At 42.8% G+C, this 25,154-nt stretch overlaps 1 protein-coding gene across 2 annotated transcripts in view; it reads left to right on the plus strand.

Annotated features, from left to right (window-relative positions):
* The window catches only part of LOC129822772 (plexin domain-containing protein 2-like), a 178,813-nt gene that overhangs the window by 46,978 nt on the left and 106,681 nt on the right, over positions 1–25,154 (plus strand). For both annotated transcript variants that reach the window (XM_055881169.1, XM_055881170.1), the window contains exon 2: positions 8,679–8,935. In XM_055881169.1, the coding sequence (XP_055737144.1) occupies positions 8,679–8,935 (257 nt within the window). The remainder of the gene's footprint in view (positions 1–8,678; positions 8,936–25,154) is intronic.

A 25,154-nucleotide genomic window follows, 5' to 3' on the forward strand; every position in this document is an offset into this window, starting at 1 on the left:
AGTCTATGACTAAGGTGGCTGGAGTCTTTGATTATTTTTAGGGCCTTCCTCTGACACCGCCTGTTAAAGAGGTCCTGGATAGCAGGAAGCTTGGCCCCGGCGATACACTGGGCTGTACGCACTACCCTCTGTAGTGTCTTGCGGTCGGAGGCCGAGCAGTTGCCATACCAGGCAGTGACGCAACCTGTCAGGATGCTCTCGATTGTGCAACTGTAAAATATTTTGAGGATTTATTTATTTCTTTATTTTATTTATTTTTTATTTTACCGTTATTTTACCAGGTAAGTTGACTGAGAACACGTTCTCATTTGCAGCAACGACCTGGGGAATAGTTACAGGGGAGAGGAGGGGGATGAATGAGCCAATTGTAAACTGGGGATTATTAGGTGACCATGATGGTTTGAGGGCCAGATTGGGAATTTAGCCAGGACACCGGGGTTAACACCCCTACTCTTACGATAAGTGCCATGGGATCTTTAATGACCTCAGAGAGTCAGGACACCCGTTTAACGTCCCATCCGAAAGACGGCACCCTACACAGGGCAGTGTCCCCAATCACTGCCCTGGGGCATTGGGATATTTTTTAGACCAGAGGAAAGAGTGCCTCCTACTGGCCCTCCAACACCACTTCCAGCAGCATCTGGTCTCCCATCCAGGGCCTGACCAGGACCAACCCTGCTTAGCTTCAGAAGCAAGCCAGTAGTGGTATGCAGGGTGGTATGCTGCTGGCTGAGGACCCATGCCAAATCTTTTCAGTCTCCTGAGGGGGAATAGGTTTTGTCGTGCCCTCTTCACGACTGTCTTGGTGTGCTTGGACCATGTTAGTTTGTTGTTGATGTGGACGCCAAGGAACTCGAATCTCTCAACATGCTCATGCCCCTTCGATGAGAATGTGGGCGTGCTCGGTCCTCTTTCTCCTGTAGTCCACAATCATCTCCTTTTGATCAGTATAGCTCAGTATTTGTATTATTTCTTTTATCGTCTTTTTTGCTCATCTTTATCAAGGGTGCCAATAATTATGGACCTGACTGTGTATGCACTACTATTTTCTATTCCATGTGGGCCCTCGTCAAAAGTGGTGCACTACGGGCCTCCCGGGTGGCTCTCTCTGGGTTCGCGCCCAGGCTCTGTCGCAGCCGGCCGCGACCGGGAGGTTCGTGGGGCGACGCACAATTGGCCTAGCGTCGTCCGGGTTAGGGAGGGTTTGGCCGGTAGGGATATCCTTGTCTCATCTTGCTCCAGCGACTCCTGTGGCAGGCCGGGCGCAGTGCGCGCTAACCAAGGGGGCCAGGTGCACGGTGTTTCCTCCGACACATGGGTGCGGCTGGCTTCCGGAGTGGTGCACTACATAGAGAATAGGGTACGATTTACAGGTGCTGTTTGCCCCAGGAGGACTACTAATTTGTCTATGTCGTCTCTCCGGGGTAATTAGGACATGTTGAAACAGGTAGAGAGAACAGCACACTTTCTTCTGTATAATTACAGAGGCTGGAAGGTGGCTTTCATGTCTTTGTTATTCTTAACGTTCCTCTTTTTGTCTCCACGCCTTCTAGAAGAGACAAATCAGACGCGTCTACAGCGTAAAACAATTACTCTCTCAAAGAACATAAACTATGGCTAATCTGAACTACTGTAAGATTCATGTAGATTATAATCAAAGCCAGTAGTATAATTAAAATCAACGCGTTACCCTTTCTGCGTAATATCGGCTGTAACCGATTAAATGAACTGAGAGTTGGCTGTGAAGAGTTTTATCAGAGAGAGTACAGAGTAAGTCTGTGAAGGAGCTGTAAACAGCCCCCCCCCTACCTCATCTATCATCTCATATTTGATGTGAAATCAGGTCAGCCATTTTCACTAAAACTCTCTTTATGAACACTTAAGTCAAATCCTCTCTCTGCGTTCTACTCCCTCTGTTTAGATTGACCATGGCTGCTAAGTATTCTCCTGGAAGGTTTTTCTATCTATGAATTCATACCCAATGGCACTTTATTCCTTATAGTGCACTACTTTTGACCAGGGCCCATGGAGCTCTGCTCAAAAGTAGTGCACTACATATATAGAGATAGCTTGCTGTTTTGGACGCATTCTGTTTTCCCTCTGTTTCCCTCACTATGTGTCAGTATGTCCATATCCCTTCCCATTGCACTTGGGTAGTGCTGAGTTATTAGTATTTTTTGAAGTCGGTTTGGTTTCGGTTTGAATTATTTAAAAAATAATCACGGTTTTCGATTTTTGCGGTTGAATGCTGTAACAGCACAGAATAAAACAATTCATGAATTGTCCCACGATAGTAGTGGATGCCCGTTACTGCTTATCACTTATTAACCGTCATTTATTCAAATTACAGTACTTTAATAACATATTTCATTTGCTGTGTATATTACATTTGTTTTATTTCATGACTTTATTATTTCATCCCAAGTCATCATCTCATCTCTATAGAGCTGCTGCTACTGTTACAAAGCCACTATTTTAGTAGTTCTTCAAAGTAATAAAGGCATACTTTTATGACTGCTGAATACCAACCATTAATAACTTTGATTATGTATTTTCAGGTAGAAATGTCTCGCGAAGCAACAGCTGCTCACTATATCCCATCAAGGTATGCATTCTCGTCTCTTCGGTGGCAGGCGCAAAAGAAACACAGACCGGACAAGTAGATGCCCATGGGATTATGGTCATTGTAGTTAATTACGACGTTTTGTGCGCTAAACTATGTCAAATATTGGCCTGTTGGAAACTACAACTCCCTACAACATTGCAGTTGAGGCTCGATCTGATTTTCTCTCTGGAGAAAGTGTGCAGAAAAAAACCCATAGGAAATGGAATATCAAATAATTGAACCATTGGTCAATTAGTTGTTTAAACCCCCCAAAATATTGGTTAATCGCTCAGCACTATACTTGGATAACCCTGTATATTCTCATCAGGTGATAGGGTCTGCTCTGACTTGTGTAAGAGCATCAGGTCAAACCTTTCTGTCTGACACCCTCATCTGGACCTGTGGACATATCTGAGGAGGTACAAGGTCTCTTGACACAGAGCACAGGCCATTTTTGCGGTTTGCTGCTGTCTGAGACTGACAGAAAAGAAAAGTAGTGTACATCTTTCCTCTCCTCCCACCCCATCCCATTCTTTGGAAATAAACATCCAAGCAGTCACCCACTGCTTTTGTCTTCGATGTAATTATTTACCTTGATCTAGTATTCGTTTTCTACCAAGCAGCGGCAGTGTCTGCACTCTGTGCCACGCTGGTTTTACTGATGTGTTTTATGGATTTCTGGCCTGTAGTATAGTGTTGATCTTGTGAATCGATATCCTGGATGAGCGATGCCAGACAGACCCATGAGGAGAGTTAGACTTCAGAACCCATACTCATACAATACTTCAAACCATTCTGTCACTCTCTTCTCCCTCAGTTAGTTAGACAGAAATGCTCTGTCCATTTTTATTTTGGGGGGTATTTTCTCCCCGTCACGCTGGCCTTTCCATCTCTCTCCCTCGCTCTCCTTTCTCTCGCTCCCTGACCCAGCCATAAGGGCCAAGCTCACTGTTTGTTTTCTTCTTCGGGAGATTAATTAAGATGAATATATCAAGTAGACCTTGACTACTCAAGCATGTCATCCAGCACGATCACCCGGCTCTCCCGTTGTGCTCAGAAACATTCAAGTGGACCAATTGGGGGAAGGAACTGTGGGGGGGGAAGGTTGTTTGCAGTGTCCGTTTTGCTTTTTACATCAACTTTTCTGGCTCGTGTTTCTAACTTTGCGGCTCAAGGCTGAGGTTTTTTGCGGACATTTCCCAGGCCCCCCGCTGTGTCTGTCGATCATGACAGAACACTTCTGACATTACCACCCACTGAAGGATCACTAATGAGGGGAACCCGCCGGAACGATCATAGAAATAATTGTAATTTACTCCCATTAAATTGGAATCATGATATTTGGAACCTCGTTAATTTCTAATGTTTTTAACATTGTGTGCAACCAATTACGTGCAATTTCTCTGCCTAGATGTTCCCTTTTTGCTGTTTTCTCCGAGATAGTTTTCAGAGGAAAGCACAAACTAAACTGTGGGAGATCTCCGGGGGAGACACCCTTGGGTTTTCTGACCTCAATGATACTTCCTGATAGCCAGGTCAAGCAGACTGACCGCTGTGCTCACAAGATCAGGCTGGTTTCTTCCTGGTTAAATACAATCTAAATGAAACAGCACTGAGTTTTAGGTACATCAGTAGACCTTGTCTTATAGTGTCTTATAGGATCTCTATGGCTTCTCAGCCCCACCTCAGATAGGTGCTTATATGTCCAGGGTTTCTGTGGATACCCTAGGGCCCCAGGGTGGTGTCTCCAGGGTACTTGGCAGGGGGTCCTGCTACATTGATGAAGCGGCTTTCAGTGGGAGAAGGGTGGAAAAGACACCCCTGAAAAAGAGAGTTATACACAGCTTAGGAAACTAATGGAGCCTTTATGCCAAAAGGCTTCCCTCCAACATGCACTATTCCATCACACACACACACACACACACACACACACACACACACACACACACACACACACACACACACACACACACACACACACACACACACACACACACACACACACACACACACACACACACACAGCATTCCTCTCTCCAGTATCGGCCAGCCTTGTACGGAAGTGTCCTGTCAGTGCCATTGAGTCAGATATACACCCAGAGAAAGGGGTCAACCAGAAGGACCCAAACAGAATGAAAAGAAGGGGGGCAGACAGCGCCTTTACACCGTGCTTTTATGATCTCCTAAATGTCCTTGAAAGCTGTAGGTTAAACCGAATTACAGTTCTACTGGCATTTGCCGGTTAGTCGTTCTGACAGGCGTGCATCGGGCGAGAAGAGAGAGTCACAGCGAAGGTATGCGGGGTATTCAGTGGGAGTGAAAGAGGAACGGAGGGGAAAGATTTCCTCTCACACAAAAGCTAAAGGAACACACTCATCCAAGGTGAAGCCTCGTCCTGCTGCGAATGTATTTGTGGTGTTCCTCAGGGGTCCGTACTCTCCCCTCTGAAATGACTAACACAGAGCAAGTCTTTCCTTGACAATGAGAGTTCTCAAACCCTAGATCAGTTGGGAGAAGTATCGAGCCATTACAGAGAGAGTGATGAACAGACCACAGCGCAGGTGTTTTTTCTTCATGGTGACTCAGAGAGAGAGATTCTGTGAAAAATACAACACATTTGTTCAGGGTATCTATTGTCCAGCCATGGTGTATTCTGAAGTTGTCATGGTTCCTCCTGGCACCAGAGGGCGGCTGAGACCACCCTAGAGACTTTTATTGGACTCAGGTGTGTCTTATTATTTCATGATTGTGTCCCTGCTAAAATAGGTGTGTTTTCATTGGTCCTTTGCAGAAGCTTGAATTGTTTACAGTGTGCGTTCGTTTCCTGAGTGAGTTTTCGAGACTTAGTGTTTGTTGTTTTTTCAAGTGAACTGTGATCATGCGGCTACCATATCTCAGTAAAGCATTATGTTTATCCTTAACCACTGATTCCTTGTCTGGTCTCTTCTCTGGACCTGGGTCCAACCTTATCACGTAGCAGAAGTATTCTCTTTTGCCAACTTTCCACCATATACATTGACGTGTCTAACAAAGATCCTTTGGTGGGTAAGAAATAATGTATGTGTTCCTGGAATGTACAGTATAGGTTCCCTTTGGATCGGAATATACAGTGTTGGTTGACAGGGAATCTCGTGAGCATCCATTGTCTCGGTAGACGTAGCTAATGAACTTGAGTTGGTTGGAGGCGACAGTGAGAGACAGCTGGAGAGTGGGGGCCTGAGAGCAAGAGAGGGAGAGAGGGAGAGGTGAGTGAATGCTTGGCTACAGGAGCAGTGTTAGACACCTAAGAACAACATCATTGAGATCTGCATAACAAATAGTAGCATGCTACGTGCTCCAAACAGACATCGCTGACTAGACTCCATAATGAGAGGAGTGTTTTAGCAACATGATCAGCATCCAAATTCCTTTAATCAAAGCACTTCTGGAAAGATTTGTCTAACTTTATTGATAGTGTGACCTGTGGTTTGACATGATTACGACTACAGGGGTCAATATACGGTTTAGTTAACCAGGACATGTACAGTACCAGTCAAATGGTTGGTACTTATTCAAGGGATTGTATTTATTTTTATTTATCAAAACTAGGAAATAACACATAGGAATCATGTAGTAACCAAAAAGGTGTTAAATAAATCCAAATACATGTTTGAGATTCTTCAAAGTAGCCACCCTTTAAACGTGATGAAAGCCATCCCATCTGATTTGCGCTTGGTGGGACAATAGACAGTGACCCCACGTACCTTCAGGCTGTGTAAGGGCTATTTGACCGAGAAGGAGAGTGATGGAGTGCTGCATCAGATGACCTGGCCTCCACAATCACCCGACCTCAACCCAATTGAGATGGTTTGGGATGAGTTGGATCACAGAGTGAAGTAAAAGCAGACAACAAGTGCTCAGAATGTGGGAACTCCTTCAAGACTGCAGGAAAAGCATTCAGGTGAAGCTGGTTGAGCGAATGCCAGAGTGTGCAAAGCTGTCATCAAGGCAAAGGGAGGCTACTTTGAAGAATCTCAAATATAAAATAGATTTGGATTTGTTTATAACACACTACATGATTCCATATGTGTTATTTTATCGTTTTAATGTCTTCAATATTATTTCGACAATGTAGAAAGTTAAAAAAAAAGAGAAACCCTTGGATGAGTAGGTGTGTCCAAACTTTTGACTGGTACTGTATATTACAGTACATTTGGACTTATGCTCTGTGTAACTTTGGAATTTTTGCAGTTCTTCCTGCAAGTGTGTGCCTGTTTGTGTGTGTGTGTGTGTGTGTGCGCGCGCGTGTGAGAGAGAGTCAGTTAGTCTCCCTGTTCTTGTCTTTGCAGCAACTGGTCTCTGGGCTGTTTGCTCTGTGGATGGTCATTACAGAGTGAATCTGTCAGCATCCACTTTGCGTGCATTAGCACTAGCACTCCCACCTCCCTACTCCTGCTCTCCTGGGGTCCCACCTCCCTACTCCTGCTCTCCCGGGGTCCCACCTCCCTACTCCTACTCTCCTGGGGTCCCACCTCCCTACTCCTACTCTCCTGGGGTCCCACCTCCCTACTCCTGCTCTCCTGGGGTACCACCTCCCTACTCCTGCTCTCCTGGGGTACCACCTCCCTACTCCTGCTCTCCTGGGTCCCACCTCCCTACTCCTGCTCTCCTGGGGTCCCACCTCCCTACTCCTGCTCTCCTGGGGTACCACCTCCCTACTCCTGCTCTCCTGAGGTCCCACCTCCCTACTCCTGCTCTCCTGGGGAACACTGCTGGTCTATCTGGGGCCCAGAGAGAGAGTCGGAGGATGGAGGGTAGAGAGGAGGAGGGGAGAGAGAGGAAGAAAGAGAGAGAGAGGAGCAGAGAGAGAGAGAAGGGGAGAGAGAGAAACCCAAGCACATCTGTAGAGAGAGAGAGAGAGGGAGAGAGAGAGTGGTGGAGACAAAAACTGCGGTTTGTTGTGTGTTTATACAGCTAAACTCATTAGCATAGCTGGAATGACCTTAACGGTCAGGCAGGCTTAGAACCAACGTCAGGTCTGGGAACTTACATTTTAGTTGGGAAAGTGATTAAAAGGACAAACCTGGGCTAGGCTCTAGGACACATTGAAGTGATAATCTGCCTTATGTCGTGAGTGTGTGTGCGCGCGTGCTTATCTGTGTGCCTGTGCGTGTGTGTCCTGTCCTCACTGTGACACGTTTGAACACAGGGAACCAACTGCCATCTGCAGAGAGAAAGCAGTCAGTCAGCACAGCAGTCTGGAACTCTACTCAAGTGGCTGTGTCTAAAAACACCGCAGCTTCTCTCATATCTTCAGTTTACCACCTCAGTGCATTAGGGATGATAAGGTATGCCAATTGGCCCTGGGATTTTTCTCAACACATGACCTACCCAGCTACAACTCGGGCCCAGAGTTTTTCCTGACCAGAGTTTGTCGTGGTCCTGGTCAGGTCACATGTTCAGGAACAACTCCGGGTACTTGGTGTGACTATGGGCCTATGGTGTGTCTAAAACGGCTTCACTGCTAATATGCACCTGTTTCATCCAAAGTTGTATAATTTCTCCATAAAGCAACGAGGAATAGTCCATTGAGATAGTGAATTATGAGAGTGGCAGACAATTAATGACCAGACCAGAGTTTTGGCTCCTCCACTGGACCACTGAATTATTGACATTAAAAAATATGATTGTTCTATGTAATTATGCTGCTACGATCCACTGGTGTACAATATAGTTTCTCATTCCAGTCTGACTACTTAAAAAAAGGTCAATAGTTGAGAATATCTTGGTTTACAAATTATATTGAGGAGAGAGCAGAATGATTGCGATATTAAAGGAGTTGTATTGTAGTCACCTTTTCCATTTCAGAGCAAAGAAAAATATTGAAGATGATAACAAATGGCTCTTGGCTTTTAAATAAATGTGAATCATTTTAATATATAGTCATTTTGTACATATATTCATTCTTTATATTATCTGCTGCTTCTGCAAAAGCTAATAGGGATCCAAATAAACATACCTACAATATGTCATTGCAACAAGCCTGTTCCTCTTGTACTCATTTCCCCTCATGCTCTTTCTCTGTGCACCCCAGGGGACTCCTACTCCTACGTGCAAGGGCAGCCTCTGGCTAAGGAGGACATGGCGGTTGATGTGAAGCTGTACAGTCACCGGTGGAGGCGGTGGCTGTCCCCAGAACAGCCACGTAACATGGACAGCAACAGGGCCAGCCAGGACCAGGATCAGTTGGACCAAGAGCAGGATCAGGGTGAAGACCAACCTGATGAGGGTTTCCCAGGCCTGCTCTCAGCAGAGGACAGCCAGGACACTGACAACAGCTCCCAGATAGAGGTACACTACATAAACAGTGTTTCCCCGACCATTAATCAGGCAAAGATGCAAGGAGGGCCGGCCTCCCTACATACCTCTGTTGCCCCCTTTTCAAAAAAAGTGGTTAAATTGTTTTGTGTTCTTATATGTTTTTCCCCACACGACACAAACATGAACACCAACAGACAGAATAGACCCAAAATGGATTACTATGGATTTGAATTGAACGTTTGGTGTTTGTGGCACTGAATGTTACTTCATGGGGCCTGGTGTTCTGCCAAGGAAAAATCTATTTAGGGGAAACACTTAGGCCCACAGAGTGAACACCCCAGATAATCTGAGACAGGAAGGAAGAATGTCAGATGTTCTCTGTTAGGTCTCTATTAGAATATGAACACAGGTTAAACTGCCTCCTAAACATATTCCCTGGCAACTCCCCAAGGAGAGAAAATAGACCTCCCTAGAACAGAGTGATTAGATGATGATAAAAAATTTGACTAGGGGAGCTTTTGGCAGATGAATACTTAATATCTAATTAACGCCCGGCACATCCCCTAAGTAGATATTCATCATAAACATCTGTGTGCGGACTGAGGGTGAGTCACATTAAAGCACCTCAGAAAGAGACCAGGTAAAGTCCCAAAATAGCACCTTATACCCTACAAAGTGCACTACTTTTGACCAGAGCCCTATGGGGCCTGACCAAAACTAGTACACTATATAGGGAATTAGGGGCATTTGGGATGAAGCCCAGAACAACAGATTAATTTAGACCTCGTTGGCCTTCTCGACAGTCACAGTCACAAAATATGGAGATTAATTGCTGGCTCTTGGTCTGTGTCACTCCATCCCCATGAAACTAAATAAAAAGGCAAGAACCTGGGTCCCTTGTTATTGTTCCTACTAGCCTACTAGCTCAGGTGTTTAGTCGTGGTGGCGCATCTGGTCCAGACAGATGATTAAGTCACCCCGTGCCTTCTAATCATCTCAGGTCTACAGCCCCAGCGTCGCTTCGTGTGATAACAGACGACACGTTGATCACTCCACACACACACAAATGCACCCACCCACACGCACACATACATGTGCGTGCACACACACACACACACTCCCTCCCTGTTTTCTTCCCTCTTCCTGGGCTCATTTGTCGTTGCGTTGTGTGTTTGGGACAGCGTCGGCTTTTAGCACAAATACCCCGCCATTCCCTCTGTCATGTCACCCCCACCACCATAGTCTCACTCCCCCTTCACCCCACCTCCCCCTTCCAATATGCATCTCTGTCTTCAAGAGGAAGGCTAAAGTCTTTTATATTCATATCCTCAGATTAATAAGAGGCTGCTGACGCCTTTCTTCCTTCCGACCCAGCGCTGGTCTGACTAACAATACACACTGGGGCAAAAACTGGTTGAATCAATGTTGTTTCCATGTCATTTCAACCCCAAAAAGTGTGATGATGTTGAATCAACTGATTGGATTTGCAAAGAGTCATCCATGTAAGGGAATTTTGTCTTTTTTTCACCCAAATTTTAACATAAATCTAATGACATGGTGACCTTTTTTTGTTGATTTCACATTAAATTCACTTTAGGTGTCAACTCAACCAAATGTAAATCAAAACTAGACGTTAAACTGACACCTGTGCCCAGTGGGAAAGCGACTGTCTCATCTCATCCGAGATATGACCAGAAGAAGGAAAGGATGGTGTCTTTAGTAAAGGAGGGGAGGAATAGAGTGAGCATTCATCATAGGTGGAAATAATTCTATAATCTGTTTCTTTTACTTTGCTGAAATGCTTGGAATCTCCCAGCACGGCAATAAATCTGTTTGTCAGAATCTCTTAGAGATGACAGAGACATTTTCCTTGGAGCCTTGGATTACCGTAACCGATCAAACGACCAGATAATGTGTGTGCGTGCGTATAAAAGGTGTCCTCAGGTAAACCCAATGACATTCAGGCGTGCTACACAGCGTTGGAATGAGCTAACATTAAAACAATTTGAATTAACCTCGTAATCCAGGTTTTCTATAGGTCCTTATAAAGGTTTTCTATAGGTCCAATAAAACCTCACAATACGGTGCTGAAAATTCGATTTGACTGCTGGGGAGCAAGGAGACCCCCAGCTCCGCCAAAACCATTGACAACTATGTGCCGTTTTCAAGGGGTTGTTTAATAAATGTTATAAACTATTTGATTTTAGTATCATCACATAGTCAGAACTACACATTTCCAATCATTCCACATTTAGTTCTAGCATCAGAGTTATACAGCAAGTAACTGAACGCTTTTCATCATCATTAAATATCACTTGATCATGTGTTTTCAAATATGTGAGGGTAGCCTTTCCATCTGGTGTGTAGCTAGCTAGCTAAGCAAAAAAACATAATTTAGCTTTCTTCATCAGAGATTAGGCTTTTGGAAAGAGCTTGACATCGGCAGGTCCTCGTCCAGGTAAAGTTGTCAGTCGGACTACCGTCATCACCACTATAGATGGAAAGCAAATCAAACAATATTTGGATATAGCCATCTAGTTTACCCCCTGAAAGTTAGCTTGTTAACCAGCCATGTTAACGTGATCTGTTATTAACTAGCTAGCCAATATGTCCATCAATCAATGTAGCCTATCGTATCTGTCAGCACTGCAGCAATTGTGATTAAACACTTAAACAATGTTGAAAAGGGGATAATGTTAGCTAACTTCGCTAGGTAGGCCTATGTTGGTTGGAGAAAAAAGTACATTAGGTCTCCTTACCACTATGTTTAGTCAAACGTACAAAGTTACTACCGGTAACTTGCAAAGTAAAAATGATTGGCTGACAGTACATCGGCAAATGCGCCTTTATGCTGCTTGACAGGCAGAGTGCACAAAGGATGGGAAATGAACCTAAACCACCCATACTTCTCAGGTATATTTCACTTTTTATTTTATATCCTTCAAATCAAATTAATGGTGGCCAATGTTGAGCGATATGGTGAGGCGCCCTACGTATCTGAAATTGACATGATCAATTGATGTTTGCTGATCATGAAAAGCATGCAGGTACATGCTGTATAACTCTGATGATAGAGCTCAATGGGTACAATTGTTTTGCATGGAATAATCAGACGTTTGTAGTTCTGACTATGGTCTTCAAGAGGTGATGATATTAAAAACAAATAGTTAACATTTATTTAACAATCCCTTAAAAACGGCGCGCAGTTGTCAATGGTTTTAGCGGTGTCGCTCCTTCCGGTAACCACGAGCACAACTCTTCCTTGATTTTAACTGTCGATTTTATTCTGTAGTTTTAGTCAGAATTATCACCTTCCGTGAGAACTATAAAGTAAAATGAAAATACAGTCAAGCACACTCTTACAACCTTATCTTACGAGTGACTTATTAGCTTGATATAACTCTGAAGTGCTTACATACATAAACAGTTTAGCCGGAGCTATAACAGTATCATATTAAACACATGAATAAAGGAAAAATACATCATTGGCTGCTTATTATAGAAGGGGGGAAATCCAAAACATTTACACTACTTATTCCCGGCATGAATTCCCACTTCATCTTTAATTATTATAACGTTACCATCCTAACATACACGCTTCAACCATTACGAACTACACCCGAAGACACAAAAAACCTAGCTAACACAGTTTGGGATTGCCTTCACTCCAAAAGTGTGTTGCTACGATAATAATCCTCGTTACAATAGTTGTTAGCCACGTAGTTCCGCTTGTTTGACCATTTCCCCCGCATAGCGAACACATAAACAATTCAAACAAAAAACAACAACATAGACTGACAGGTTAATTGTCAGTTAGAAGCGGAGCTGGGGGTCTCCTTGCCCCCCAACAGACAAATCAAACGCTCTGCACCCTATTGTGACGTTTAATTGATATCGACATATTGATTGTGTGACAAATTTCTCGTTCGTTGTTACGAGTAGCAAAGCACTGAACCAGTAAGTACTTGTCGTTGGAAAGGCTTAGCAGCCACTAGTTTGTTGTAGTGGTGTTGTTTTGACTGGTGATATTGCTGTAACGATATTAATTAGGTGAATGTGGTGGTGATGATTATCACAATCCCGCCATGTTAAATTCCACATTACCTTATCAAAGACTGGAGCAGCTCGTCAGTAATAAGCAGCTGTCACACCCTGATCTGTTTCACCTGTTCCTGTGATTGTCTCCACCCCCTCCAGGTGTCACTTATTTTCCCCAGTGTATTTATCCCTGTGTTTCCTGTCTGGCTGTGCCAGTTTGTCTTGTATGTTTAGTCAAGTCAACCAGTGTGTTTTTCCCCATACTCCTTTTGCTATTCTCCTTTTTATAGTCCTCCTGGTTTTGAAAACTTGCCTGGTTCTGGACTCTGTACCCCCTGCCTGCCCTGACCACGAGGCTGTCTGCCACTCTGTACCTCCTGGACTCTGATCTGGTTTTGACCTTTTTGCTTGTCCACGACCATTCTCTTGCCTACCCCTTTGGATTATTAAACACTGTAAGACTCCAACCATCCGCCTCCTGTGTCTACATCTGGGTCCCGCCTTGTGCCTCGATAGCAGCAGCATGTCAATAAACAGACACGCGGACAAGTCTCAGTATAAATATAACACCACTCATTGGATGTTAGATTATCTCTTATTGCCACACTCCTTAGTTAGTTTATTTAAATGTATAAACCTCTTCCACTACCATACATTTTTTTTTTGGGGGGGGGGGGGGATTATTGTTTTAATGTATGTGTGGCGACGTTAATTTCCCTTCATGAAAATGACACTTCCTAGTTCTATACTGTTCCGTTCTATCTTCCTGGCACACAGTATAGTGAAGGCCAAGACCATAAAACCCAGGTCAAACTATTACAACTACACTGCCTCCTACCTGTTATGGTTCCTCCTCTGAACTGACTGTGTGTGTATGGCCAAATAAATCAAGGATGTGTTCAAGTTTTAAGTACGCCTCGGTGGTTTATTATCACATATTGCGCCATAAGTGTCAGAGTTACCAGGAGCATGCACTATGCTGTGTATGTTCTGTTTCTGTGATTACAAGAGATTGTGCACTCACTGTGTTGTTAGCGTAGCGTAGCCTCTCTCGCTGCACGGGGGGTTGCTTGATGAAGTGCTGCTTTTTGATGTCTGTCCAGCCCGGGTCATATTCGTGAATGCACATCTTTGCAAAACATTTTGTCATGGAAAACAAGCGTTTCTTTTTGGAGGAATTCATGTAGGCCCCTCCCTATTTTTGGCCCTCGTGCTGGATACAACCCTATTCTGTGCTGTCTGTCTGATTGCTCAAAATCCCAGGGGAGGTTCGCATATTACATTATCCATGTCTGTTTAGTTGGAGATAGAGGGCGAGGGAAAGAAATCCCTCCGGGAATTGACATGGCTCTTACATTTTTCATTACTTCATTTGATTTCCTTCTCATATTGAGTTGCAGAACAATGCTTTAGTATGTTGCTTTTACAGTGCCTTAACCTGTCTAGGATCAGCGTGGCGCTAGCGGCACACCCCCCCCCCCCCCCACTGAAAAACCAGTGCCGCGAAATTCAAAAAAAATATTTTTTTAAAATATTTAACTTTCACACATTAAAGTCCAATACAGCTAATGAAAGACACAGATCTTATGAATCCAGTCAACATTTCCGATTTTTAAAATGTTTTACAGGGAAGACACAATATGTAAAGATGTACATCTATTACCTAAAAACACATTAGCATATTCCACCATCTTTTATTTGTCCACCAACACCAGTAGCCATCACCAATTCGGCTAAACTAAGATATTTATAGCCCCTAACCAACAAAAAAACTCATTAGATGACAGTCTGATAACATATTTATGGTATAGGATAGGTTTTGTTAGAAAAAAGTGCATATTTCAGGTAGACTTCATAGTTTACAATTGCACCCACCATCACAAATGGACTAGAATAATTACAATGAGCAACGTGTTTACCTAACTACTAATCATCAAACATTTCGTAAAAATACACAGCATACACGAATCGAAAGACACAGATCCTGTGAATACAGACAATATTTCAGATTTTCTAAGTGTCTTACAGCGAAAACACAATAAATCGTTATATTAGCTTAGCACATAGCAATTAGCAGCCCAGCATTGATTCTAGCCAAAGTGAGCGATAAAAGTCAACATCGCCAAAAGATATTAATTTTTTCACTAACCTTCTCAGAATTCTTCCGATGACACTCCTGTAACATCACATTACAACATGCATATACAGTTTGATCGAAAATGTTTATATTTAGCCACCAAAATCATGGTTAGACAATGTGAAATGTAGACAAGCTGGTAAAGAAAACGTCCTTGCGCCACTTAGACAGTGATCTACTCTTATACATAAATACTCATAAACGTGACTAAAAAATATAGGGTGGACAGGGATTGATAGACAATTTAATTCTTAATACAATTGCGTTATTACATTTTTTAATTTATCCTTACTTTTCAATACAGTTTGCGCCAAGCGAAGCTACGTCAAAAAACATGGCGTCCTAAGCCACTAAAATGTTTCGACAGAAACACGATTTATCATAATAAAAATGTCCTACCTTGAGCTGTTCTTCCATCAGTATCTTGGGCAAAGGATCCTTTCTTGGGAGAAATCGTCTTTTGGTGGAAAGCTGTCCTCTTGCCATGTGGAAATGTCAACTACGTTCGGGATGAACTGAAAAGCGCACCCAACTTTTCACATCGTTGCAAAAATAAATGTCCCAAAATCGCACTAAACGGATATAAATTGCTATAAAACGCTTTAAATTAACTACTTTGTGATGTTTGTAACTCCTATAACGAGTGAAAAGATGACCGGAGAAATATAACAGGCTAAACTAACGCTTGGAACAGGAGAGGGTCGGTGTCTTCCACGCGCGTTACGCAGCAAGAAAAGACTTGCTAGCTAAAGGTTTTTTTCATTTGTAGGGCCTGTGAACGAGCAATCGAGCCCGTTGGAATCGTCATCACGTAAAGGCATCCAGGGGAAGACGTAAGAAGTGTCCGTATAGTCATAGCAACGACAGAGCCCTTTTAAATGACTTCAGAAAAGTGGCCAACGTTTCTCAAATCTGACTCCATGTCAGGGAAATTGCTGGAGAATGGGCTCTGTTCCACTTAGAGACAAAATTTCAACTCCTATAGAAACTATAGACTGTTTTCTATCCAATAATAATAATAATATGCATATTGTACGATCAAGGATTTTGTGGGAAGCCGTTTAAAAAATTAGCCACATTAGCATAAATAGTCTAAACAGCGCCCCCATCCCCAACAGGTTTTAATTAAAACATCTGAGAGCGATGTATTTCTAAATGAATGTTTAATATACTTCAGTATATGACAGTATCAGGAAATAGCGTAATTCATGCTGATTTGTGTCAGTACTACTAGATAGTTGACTGCAGTACTCAGCACAGTTATTGCTCTCCAAACTGAACCTGCAGGTCTGCCTTGACCTTAGCCCGCCTACCCTCTCTCACTGTCCCGCCTGTGGAGTGTGTCTCTCTGCCAGACCTTCCTCTACTGTGCTTGCTAGCGTAGCAGTGCTAACACGCCGTTTTTCTATCAGCCTCCAGCACATCTTGTGGCTAAAGCACTGGAAGTCAATATCTTGAGATGAGGGAAGTTGCCAATATCTTGTTAGTTAGGGATGGATCGACATTCACAGAATTGTTACCTGGAGGAAAATGGGGGAGGGGTCATGCTTTTTCAATTTCAGTCAAGAGGAGGGTTTAGTATTTTTTTGAAATCTTGTCCAGGGGAGGGTCATGTAATTGATGAAATTTCAATATTTCGCAGTGTTTTAGAATGAGTTGCTTATTAGGCTGTATATCGATGTGTGACCGATGCCACTCCTCATCTCTGATTCTCCACTTGGCGCTCAATATCAAGTGCGCCTATAGGCTATTTAGCGTGTTCTCAATCAAATTATCCATACCCTATAGGCTACGAAGTGCACGCTCGGAGAAGTACAGAGCAAAGTTATATTTCATAGGTAGCTGCTGGGATGGTGTAAATACAGCTAGGCTGCATTACACACGGCAATGAATATTGTAACACTGAGCTCCGGGCTGCTCTGCTCTTGCTGATCAAAGAGGGTTTGGTGTGCTGCCTAACAATTGACTGTGCTGTGTTGGCCTACAGTGGCTGTTCAGGAGGAGAGTCAAAGACTTCTTCCAAAGGTTTTATTTATTAGGCCTTTTCCAAAAGATCTTGCGCGTGGACTAGCCTACAGCTTGCTACTACTATAATTGAATATATTAAAAACAATATGTTACTTGCTCATGATGTATTTATCAGAGTTATTAACGTCGCAAATTCGAGTAGGCATAATTCATTTAAAAAAAATTGTTTTACCCCCTTTTCGTGGTATCCAATTGTTAGTAATTACTATCTTGTCTCATCGCTACAACTCCCGTACCGGCTCGGGAGAGCCATGCGTCCTCCGAAACACAACCCAACCAAGCCGCACTGCTTCTTAACACAGCATGCCTCCAACCCGGAAGCCAGCTGCACCAATGCGTCAGAGGAAACACCGTGCACCTGGCTCCCTTGGTTAGCGCGCACTGCGCCCGGCCCGCCACAGGAGTCTCTGGTGCGCATGAGACAAGGATATCCCTACCGGCCAAACCCTCCCTAACCCGGACGACGCTAGGCCAATTGTGCATCGCCCCACGGACCTCCCGGTCGCAGCCGGCTGCGACAGAGCCTGGGCGCGAACCCAGAGTCTCTGGTGGCACAGCTATCGTTGCAATGCAGTGCCCTACACCACTGCGCCACCTGGGGAGGCGGCATAATTCATTTCAACCGTCATCCATAGATTTGTCGGTTAATTCCTCCACCCACTATGCACTCTTTAAATCGGCTACTTCCATGGTCAATGAAGGAATGTTAAGTTAAAACCAAGACTCGAAGTGAGGGGGTATGAGAGGGTATGCCATAGGCAATGTTCCCTCTAATTTCTTGGGGCACTAAGCATATTTTAGATCATGAGCGGAAACTTGAACATTGTGAGAATTCTTTGCAACTTCCGGCGCGCGTTTACTGTGAACACTGAGGCTGTACCCTTACAGTTTTAGACAGTAGCCAATAGGCTATTGTGGCTATTTGAGCATAATGTACAGTAGTCCTACCAACAAAACTAACAGAGCAAATCCCATAACATTTTCACATGGAAATAGCTTTTGATTTCTATGATATAGCCTACAGTAGCCTATATGTGGTGTTAAGTCCAGGCCTACATTGCAGATTTTTAAAATTGTTTTTACATTATGAAGGGCTTGACAATAATTAAATGATTTTGTACTTGGTCTGTAACACAATGGGACAAATTGGTGACTGTAAATGGAATTGTATTGTGTTGTATGGCGCAAGACACCCCTTTACAAAATACAAATAATTATTATTAACATACAGAGAATTAGACAATGTGCATTAGCCTACCCATCTGCTTATTGGCTTATTTGCATATTCAAGTCTGTCACAAAATACAACACTGTCCCTTTAATTAAGACATAAGCTTTTTACCTGACTGGCTTTTCAAAAACAGCTTTAAATGTAGCCTATACGTTTTGTGCTCTTGTAGGAATCAGTAACTCCCCCTTGCTGACCTATACTTAGCTATAACTGGGCTAATAACTCGCTAACTATCAAAGAATATCAACACGTGAACACGCTTGGCTCTTCGCTCTGATCTAAACTGATCTGAAAAGCTCATTCAGTCTTGGGTGATTGAAAGACCGCTCCAGGGCTACCCCTGCGAATAGAATTCTACTCGGTTGCACTCTGGCTCTGCCTACAACAAAATCACAGACTTTTTTGATTTATTGATTTCACCTTTATTACACCAGGTAGGCTAGTTGAGAACAAGTTCTCATTTACAACTGCGACCTGGCCAAGATAAAGCAAAGCAGTGCGACACAAACAACAACACCACAGAGTTACACATGGAATAAACAAACATACAGTCAATAATACAATAGAAAAAAGTCTATATACAGTGTGTGCAAATGAAGTAAGATTAGGAAGGTAAGGCAATAAATAGGCCAGAGTGGCGAAATAATTACAATATAGCAATTAAACACTGGAGGGATAGATGTGCAGAAGATGAGTGTGCAAGTAGAGATACTGGGGTGCAAAGGAGCAAAATAAATACATAAATAACAGTAAGGGGATGAGGTAGTTGGATGGGCTGTTTACAGATGGGCTATGTACAGGTGCAGTGATCTGTGAGATGCTCTGACAACTGGCGCTTAAAGTTAGTGAGGGAGTTATGAGTCTCCAGCTTCAGTGATTTTTGCAGTTCGTTCCAGTCATTGGCAGCAGAGAACTGGAAGGAAAGGCGGCCAAAGGAGGAATTGACTTTGGGGATGACCAGTGAGATATACCTGCTGGATATATACCTGACTCAGTCTTGCAAAGTTAGATTTGTTTTGTTGCATTAAAAAAGGGGCTGATATAATGTTGATTCGATCAACAACAACAAAAACGTTGATCTATATAGTGCAAACTAATAGGGTTCAATCTCTTGTGTCTCTGCGCAGCATGGCATTTCTTCTGCACAGCAGTCCTGGAGGAAGTGCGCGCACGCTCTGCAGTTTAGAGGGAACATTGGCCATAGGCCTACCTTTTATTAAAGAAAATGTCAAAAGCACAGGCCTACCCCTTGTTAGTTTAAGAAGAAAAAATAAAACAGGGAGCTATAACAGCACTTTGGTCGGCAATGTTTTATGCTACAAACAAGATGTAAAATACTTAGGAAAGACGTGACTCAGAGGGGATATCATTGTTTAATTTCTTTGACATTCAGAGGCTGAGCTACAAACTTTTATATCCGAGGAGAAAGAAAAAAATTGGACTTTGCTTGGGAAGTAATCTAATTATGTCACTATCAATTGATTAAGCTATTCACTTTCTGTACAATAGAAGATGTTTAAACCCAGACAGCTTTTAGGGAAATACTTGTGATCTTCTCTTGTTGGGTTAAGCCATAGAAGAAGAGTAGCCAGCAGGTAAAGCTTAGATTAGAGTAGGCCTACTCTGTCTGGGGTGGAAAGATAGACCTAACTTTTGGAAGTACCATGCTCAGATTCCTAATGACTTCTCAGATGAAATGATTTGCAAACAGGGACAGTTTCATTGCAAAAAAGACACACCGATTTGACATTGGAGAAATATGATAAGACGAACACATAGGTCTATGTCTCTGTCCGCACTTAGCCTGTATTTTGCAGAATTTGTGTGGTATTAATAAGGATTCTGCTAATATCTAAAAACGTAGAATTACATTACATTTTTATTAAAGGCAATTTTTGGACCTGCAAATATGGACCTGCAAATACAATGATAGATTAATGCAATGCATTTACTATAAAGGAGACCAATCCACCCCTACTCTTGTCCACGGTGGTTTGTGAACCAACAAGCTTCTGGCCCGCAACCCTGTGTGCTATCAAAATTCTTGCATTGCCATGTAATGCTTACAAGATGAAGAACAGTACCTAAAACTGCATATCTAAGGCTCTGGTCTGGCCAAGAAGTGAAGCCAAACATTCTCTGCTATCCACTTTGTTTTAATTATTATTTTTGGTATTGGGGAATGGTCACGTTTTTTTTTTCAAGCGTTCAGTTAGGGTTTAAGTAAAATATATTTTGCTGAAGGAAAGGGCCATCCATTTTAATTTCAGACAGGTCAGATTTTCTCCATGTACCCCTTATTATAAATAATTCACTCCCTTAATTCCCTTTGGACCATTTCACAGTTCAGGTAGGGACAAGTCTCCTCATCTCTGTGTCCTTAAATAAACTCTAGTCGGCATTCCAAATGGCACCCTATTCCTTTTTCAGTGCACTACTTTTGACCGGGTCTCTGGTCAGAGGAAGCGCACTATATAGGGAATAGGGCGTCGTTTGGGCCGCGTCCCTGGCCTAGAAGCTGCTAAGCAAGGAGGCTCCAAACCACATGTTTATCTGCAGCACAGAGAAACCCTAAACCCTTGGAACACTAGAGCTCTTCAAGAACAACACTCTGCATGAGGGTGGGTGTAGGCCGTAGACGTAGAGGCGTTGGCCTACAGTAAGGCGTAAAAGGCCGTAGACGTAAAAGCTTGAGTTCATTTTTAAAACAAGAGTCTCAAAACACAAGGCGTGACTTTCTATCCGTGTGTTTCACGATGTAATGTTTACCGTTTGTTTTTTGTTGACTCCTGTTTTCTTTCACACCCGGATGTGTTCAAACCGGCAAGCCCTATCGATTTCATTAGCAAGCAGGTGCAGCACACCTCAGCTCCATGCAAGGCTGTTGGATTTCACCACACACTCCACTAATGCTGCTCCAATGGGGAGGGCATGAGTGATGAATAATGGATATAATGGACCATAGACGTTATCAGCCAGTGTGAGACCAAGTGGCACACATGAGTAATGTCTTCCTTTTAAAGTGTAGATGGTTACCAGGGCCCCTGATTTGTGTGTGTGTATGTGTGCGTGCGTGCGTGATATAAGGGATATAGGGACTCGTGCATACTGTAGAGTAGGGAAAGATCTTATGATTTCCCTGTACTTTTCTTATTCAGTATTGCCACACCAATGTGGTATATGCTTCATTGTGTCATGATAAAAACATGAAAACTATTTCTTTCATCTTAATTGCCTCGTTCTTTTCCCAATTAAAGCAGAAGGGTTATTCTTTCTCAGGGCTGTATCACGGTGCAAAATAGTTCAAATCAGTGCAAGAATACTGTGAAACTCATTACAATCTGACAGTGTGATTTATTTGGACACGTTTTGAAACAATGATGTGATTTTTTTTACCTTGAGTTTAGTAAATGGAGAAAAGCATTAGTAGTGACCTTTCTATAATGCACATTGCTGAAGAGAAATTACAAATGTAATCACACTGTCAGATTTAGAATCAAATCAAGCTTTATTTCTACAGTACATTAAGACATGGAATGCAACGCAATGTGCTTAACATGATTTTTGTTATTTAAAAAAAATGTTAACTGAAATATTTACTACACAACAAACAAAAGAGGATAAAAAAACTGAACGACTAAAAAAACACCCTAAGGAAAAGCAAAGCTGAAAGGGTGTGTTTTAAGATCTCATTTAAATATGTCCACAGTTTCGGCCCCCCTCAGGTTCTCTGGCAGGCTATTCCAGGCTGCCCCTCCATGCCTTTTGGTCCTAGGCTTTGAAGTAGTTAAAAGGTCAGTGCGAGAGGACCTGAGGGACCTACTGGGTACACACAGTGCCTTCGGAAAGTATTCAGACCCCTTGACTTTTTCTACATTTTGTCACGTTACAGCCGTATTGTAATTATTATTATTTTTTAAAGTAGTCAGCAATCTAAGCACAATACCCTATAATGACAAAGCGAAAACAGGTTTTTAGAAAAGTTTGCAAATTAAAAACAGAAAAAATGGAAAAACCTTATTTACATAAGCATTTAGGCCCTTTGCTATGAGACTCGAAATTGAGCTCAGGTGCATCCTGTTTCCATTGATCCTCCTTGAGATGTTTCTACGATTTGATGGGAGCCCACCTGTGGTAAAATCAATTGATTGGACATGATTTGGATTTCACACACCTGTCTATTGTCATGACTGTCCTGTGAGGATCACAATGGGTCAGATGAGCTTGGCAATGGTTGACAATAACCAGACCTTCTCTCACCCACAGAAGAGGCGAGGAGGGAACTGGACCGGTTTTGACAGTTCACACCCTGTTGTAAATTACAGGAGAAAGGGGGGCTCTTTCTCCCCCTCCAGTTAAATCCACCAGAGGAATGTCTTTGTTAACAGGCTTTTACCGCCGAAACTATAACATGGTCAAAAGTGGATACTGGAACAATAATTCTAACATAAGAATATGCGGAATGGTCAGCAGGGAGCTACAGAAAACTAATGCCATATGGTTTTCAGTTTGTCATAAAAACTTGTATTTACAAAATACTGTAACTTGGAAAGTATATCCCCTTTATCTGTCAAGTTTCCATCCAATACGTTGTGCATATGATATGAAAAATGATGAAAGTATTTTTGTTAAGATAGGACTGTGATTTTAGGAGGCATAAGAGAACTTCCAATCATATCCTTTGCACATTAAGTAGTCACACCCCGAGTGAGGTCAGAAGAGCGTGTCAGACTGACGGAACTGTCCCCTTTGACCAGAGGGAATTGGATTGCCAACAGAGATTAACATTAGCTCAGGAAAGACAGGGAGTTGCAGCCCACGTCTAAGTGGTTTAAACTTCGGGACAAGTCTCTGAATGTCCTTGAGTAGCCCAGTCTGAGCCCAGACTTGAACCCGATCAAACATCTCTGGAAATACCTGAAAATACCTGTGCAGCAACTCTCCCCATCCAGCCTGACAGAGCTTGAGAGGATCTGCAGAGAAGAATGGGAGAAACTCCCCAAATACAGGTGTGCCAAGCTTCTAGCGTAATACCCAAGAAAACTCGATTCTGTAATCACTGCCAAAGGTGCTTCAACAAAATACTGAGTGAAGGGTCTGAATACTTATGTACATTTTTTATTTCAGTTTTATATTTTTAATAAATTAGCAAAAATGTCTAAAAAACTGTTTTTGCTTTGCCATTATGGGGTATTGTGTGTAGATTGATGAGAGGGAAAAAACGATTTAATACATTTTAAAATAAGGTTGTATCTTAATAACAAAATGTGGAAAAAGTCAAGGGGTCTAACTATTTTCCAAAGGCACTTAAAGCATGTCTGACATGCGTTGGGGTGCACAATCGTGGATTGATTTAAAAACCTATAGAATAATCTTCAAATGTATTCGAAAACAATGGCTTTCTTCGGTAGACCAGACAGGAGAGCCTGACAGTCAAGCCTGCTGGTAATAACAGCATGAATGAGTCTCTCTGTATCAGCCTGAGAGAGAAACAACGATGGCAATGTTCCTCAGGTGGTAAGAAACTATTTTGGTCACATTCCTAATATGTGATTCGAAATTGAGTTCAGAATCTAAAACAACACACAGTGTCGAATGCAGCACTTAAATCCAAGAGTACAAGGACAGAGAGCTGGCTCTAAGATCATGTATCACTTTAACTAAAGATGTCTCTGCTGTGGTAGGCACAAAACCCAGATGTACATTTTTTATTTTAAAATTTAAAAAAATGGCACTTAAAAAATAATTTAGCTTCTAATGAGTTTTTTTAATGTGTATTTTGCACAGATTTGAACTATCTTGCACCATGAAAACACTGTCCCTGGTCTGAGCTAAGTGACTATACCCACAGGTAAATGTCTGGCTGAGAAATATTTCTCTAAAGTCTCAGCTTCTTATACTTTGCTGAAATGCTTGGAGCAATCTCCCAGCATGGCAATACATCTCTTTGTCAGAATCTCTTAGAGATGACAGAGACATTCTGAAATGTAAGACATTGGTATAGAGATATTCAGGCTTCGCCGTAATGCAATATTATTGAACTTGAGTAAATGGCTCAAACATTAAATTGGAAAGTGAATTAGAGATTGTTTGGTTCACTGAATGCAACTCATACAGCATATTGTATGTGGGTTTATTTGTGTGCCTCAGAAATTCTGAATTCATACAACCGCAAAACTGGATTCGATGTCAGTGGCACACCGACATTGGCTATATATATTTTCTTCTTCATGTTTCTGGGCTGTGATGGACAGAGTAGGGAATGTATTCAGGTTTGACTGGTTGGGTTTCAATCTCTCTTTCCTCTCTCTCATCATCCATCCATCTTCCAGTCACCTCAACTCAACCAGTCCTTCCAACCCACCCACCCTTCCTTCCTTCCGCTCCTCTTCAATCTGTCAGGATATATACTGTATATATTTCTCAGCCTGCGGGCATACGCAATATAACAAACAGCACATATTCTGGTTAAAATGAATAGGTCAAATGCTCCGCCATCTTTCCTATGACCTTTTGAACCTATTCCCATCCACCCCGTCTATGTACCCCCTCGTGTCTCTGCTCTCTGACCTTGGCATCCAGCGTCCCTCTTTGCCTCCCCCTGACGCCCAGCTGGAGGATGGCAGCCTTCCCAACCCTCTGATCCCTCCACCCCAGGGAAGGGGAGGGGAAACTGGGCGAGAACAGCCAGCTGGCCCCCTCTCACCTCCAAGAGTTCCTCCCTCCTTCCGTCCTCTCCTCCTCTCCAAAGATGGCCTGAAATAGCCAACACATCTTGTGCTGATTAGTAGGAACCGTAACAAGGCTCTGTTTGT

Source organism: Salvelinus fontinalis, chromosome 25 (genome assembly GCF_029448725.1).
Source record: "Salvelinus fontinalis isolate EN_2023a chromosome 25, ASM2944872v1, whole genome shotgun sequence".
In the NCBI taxonomy this organism is placed as follows: domain Eukaryota; kingdom Metazoa; phylum Chordata; class Actinopteri; order Salmoniformes; family Salmonidae; genus Salvelinus; species Salvelinus fontinalis.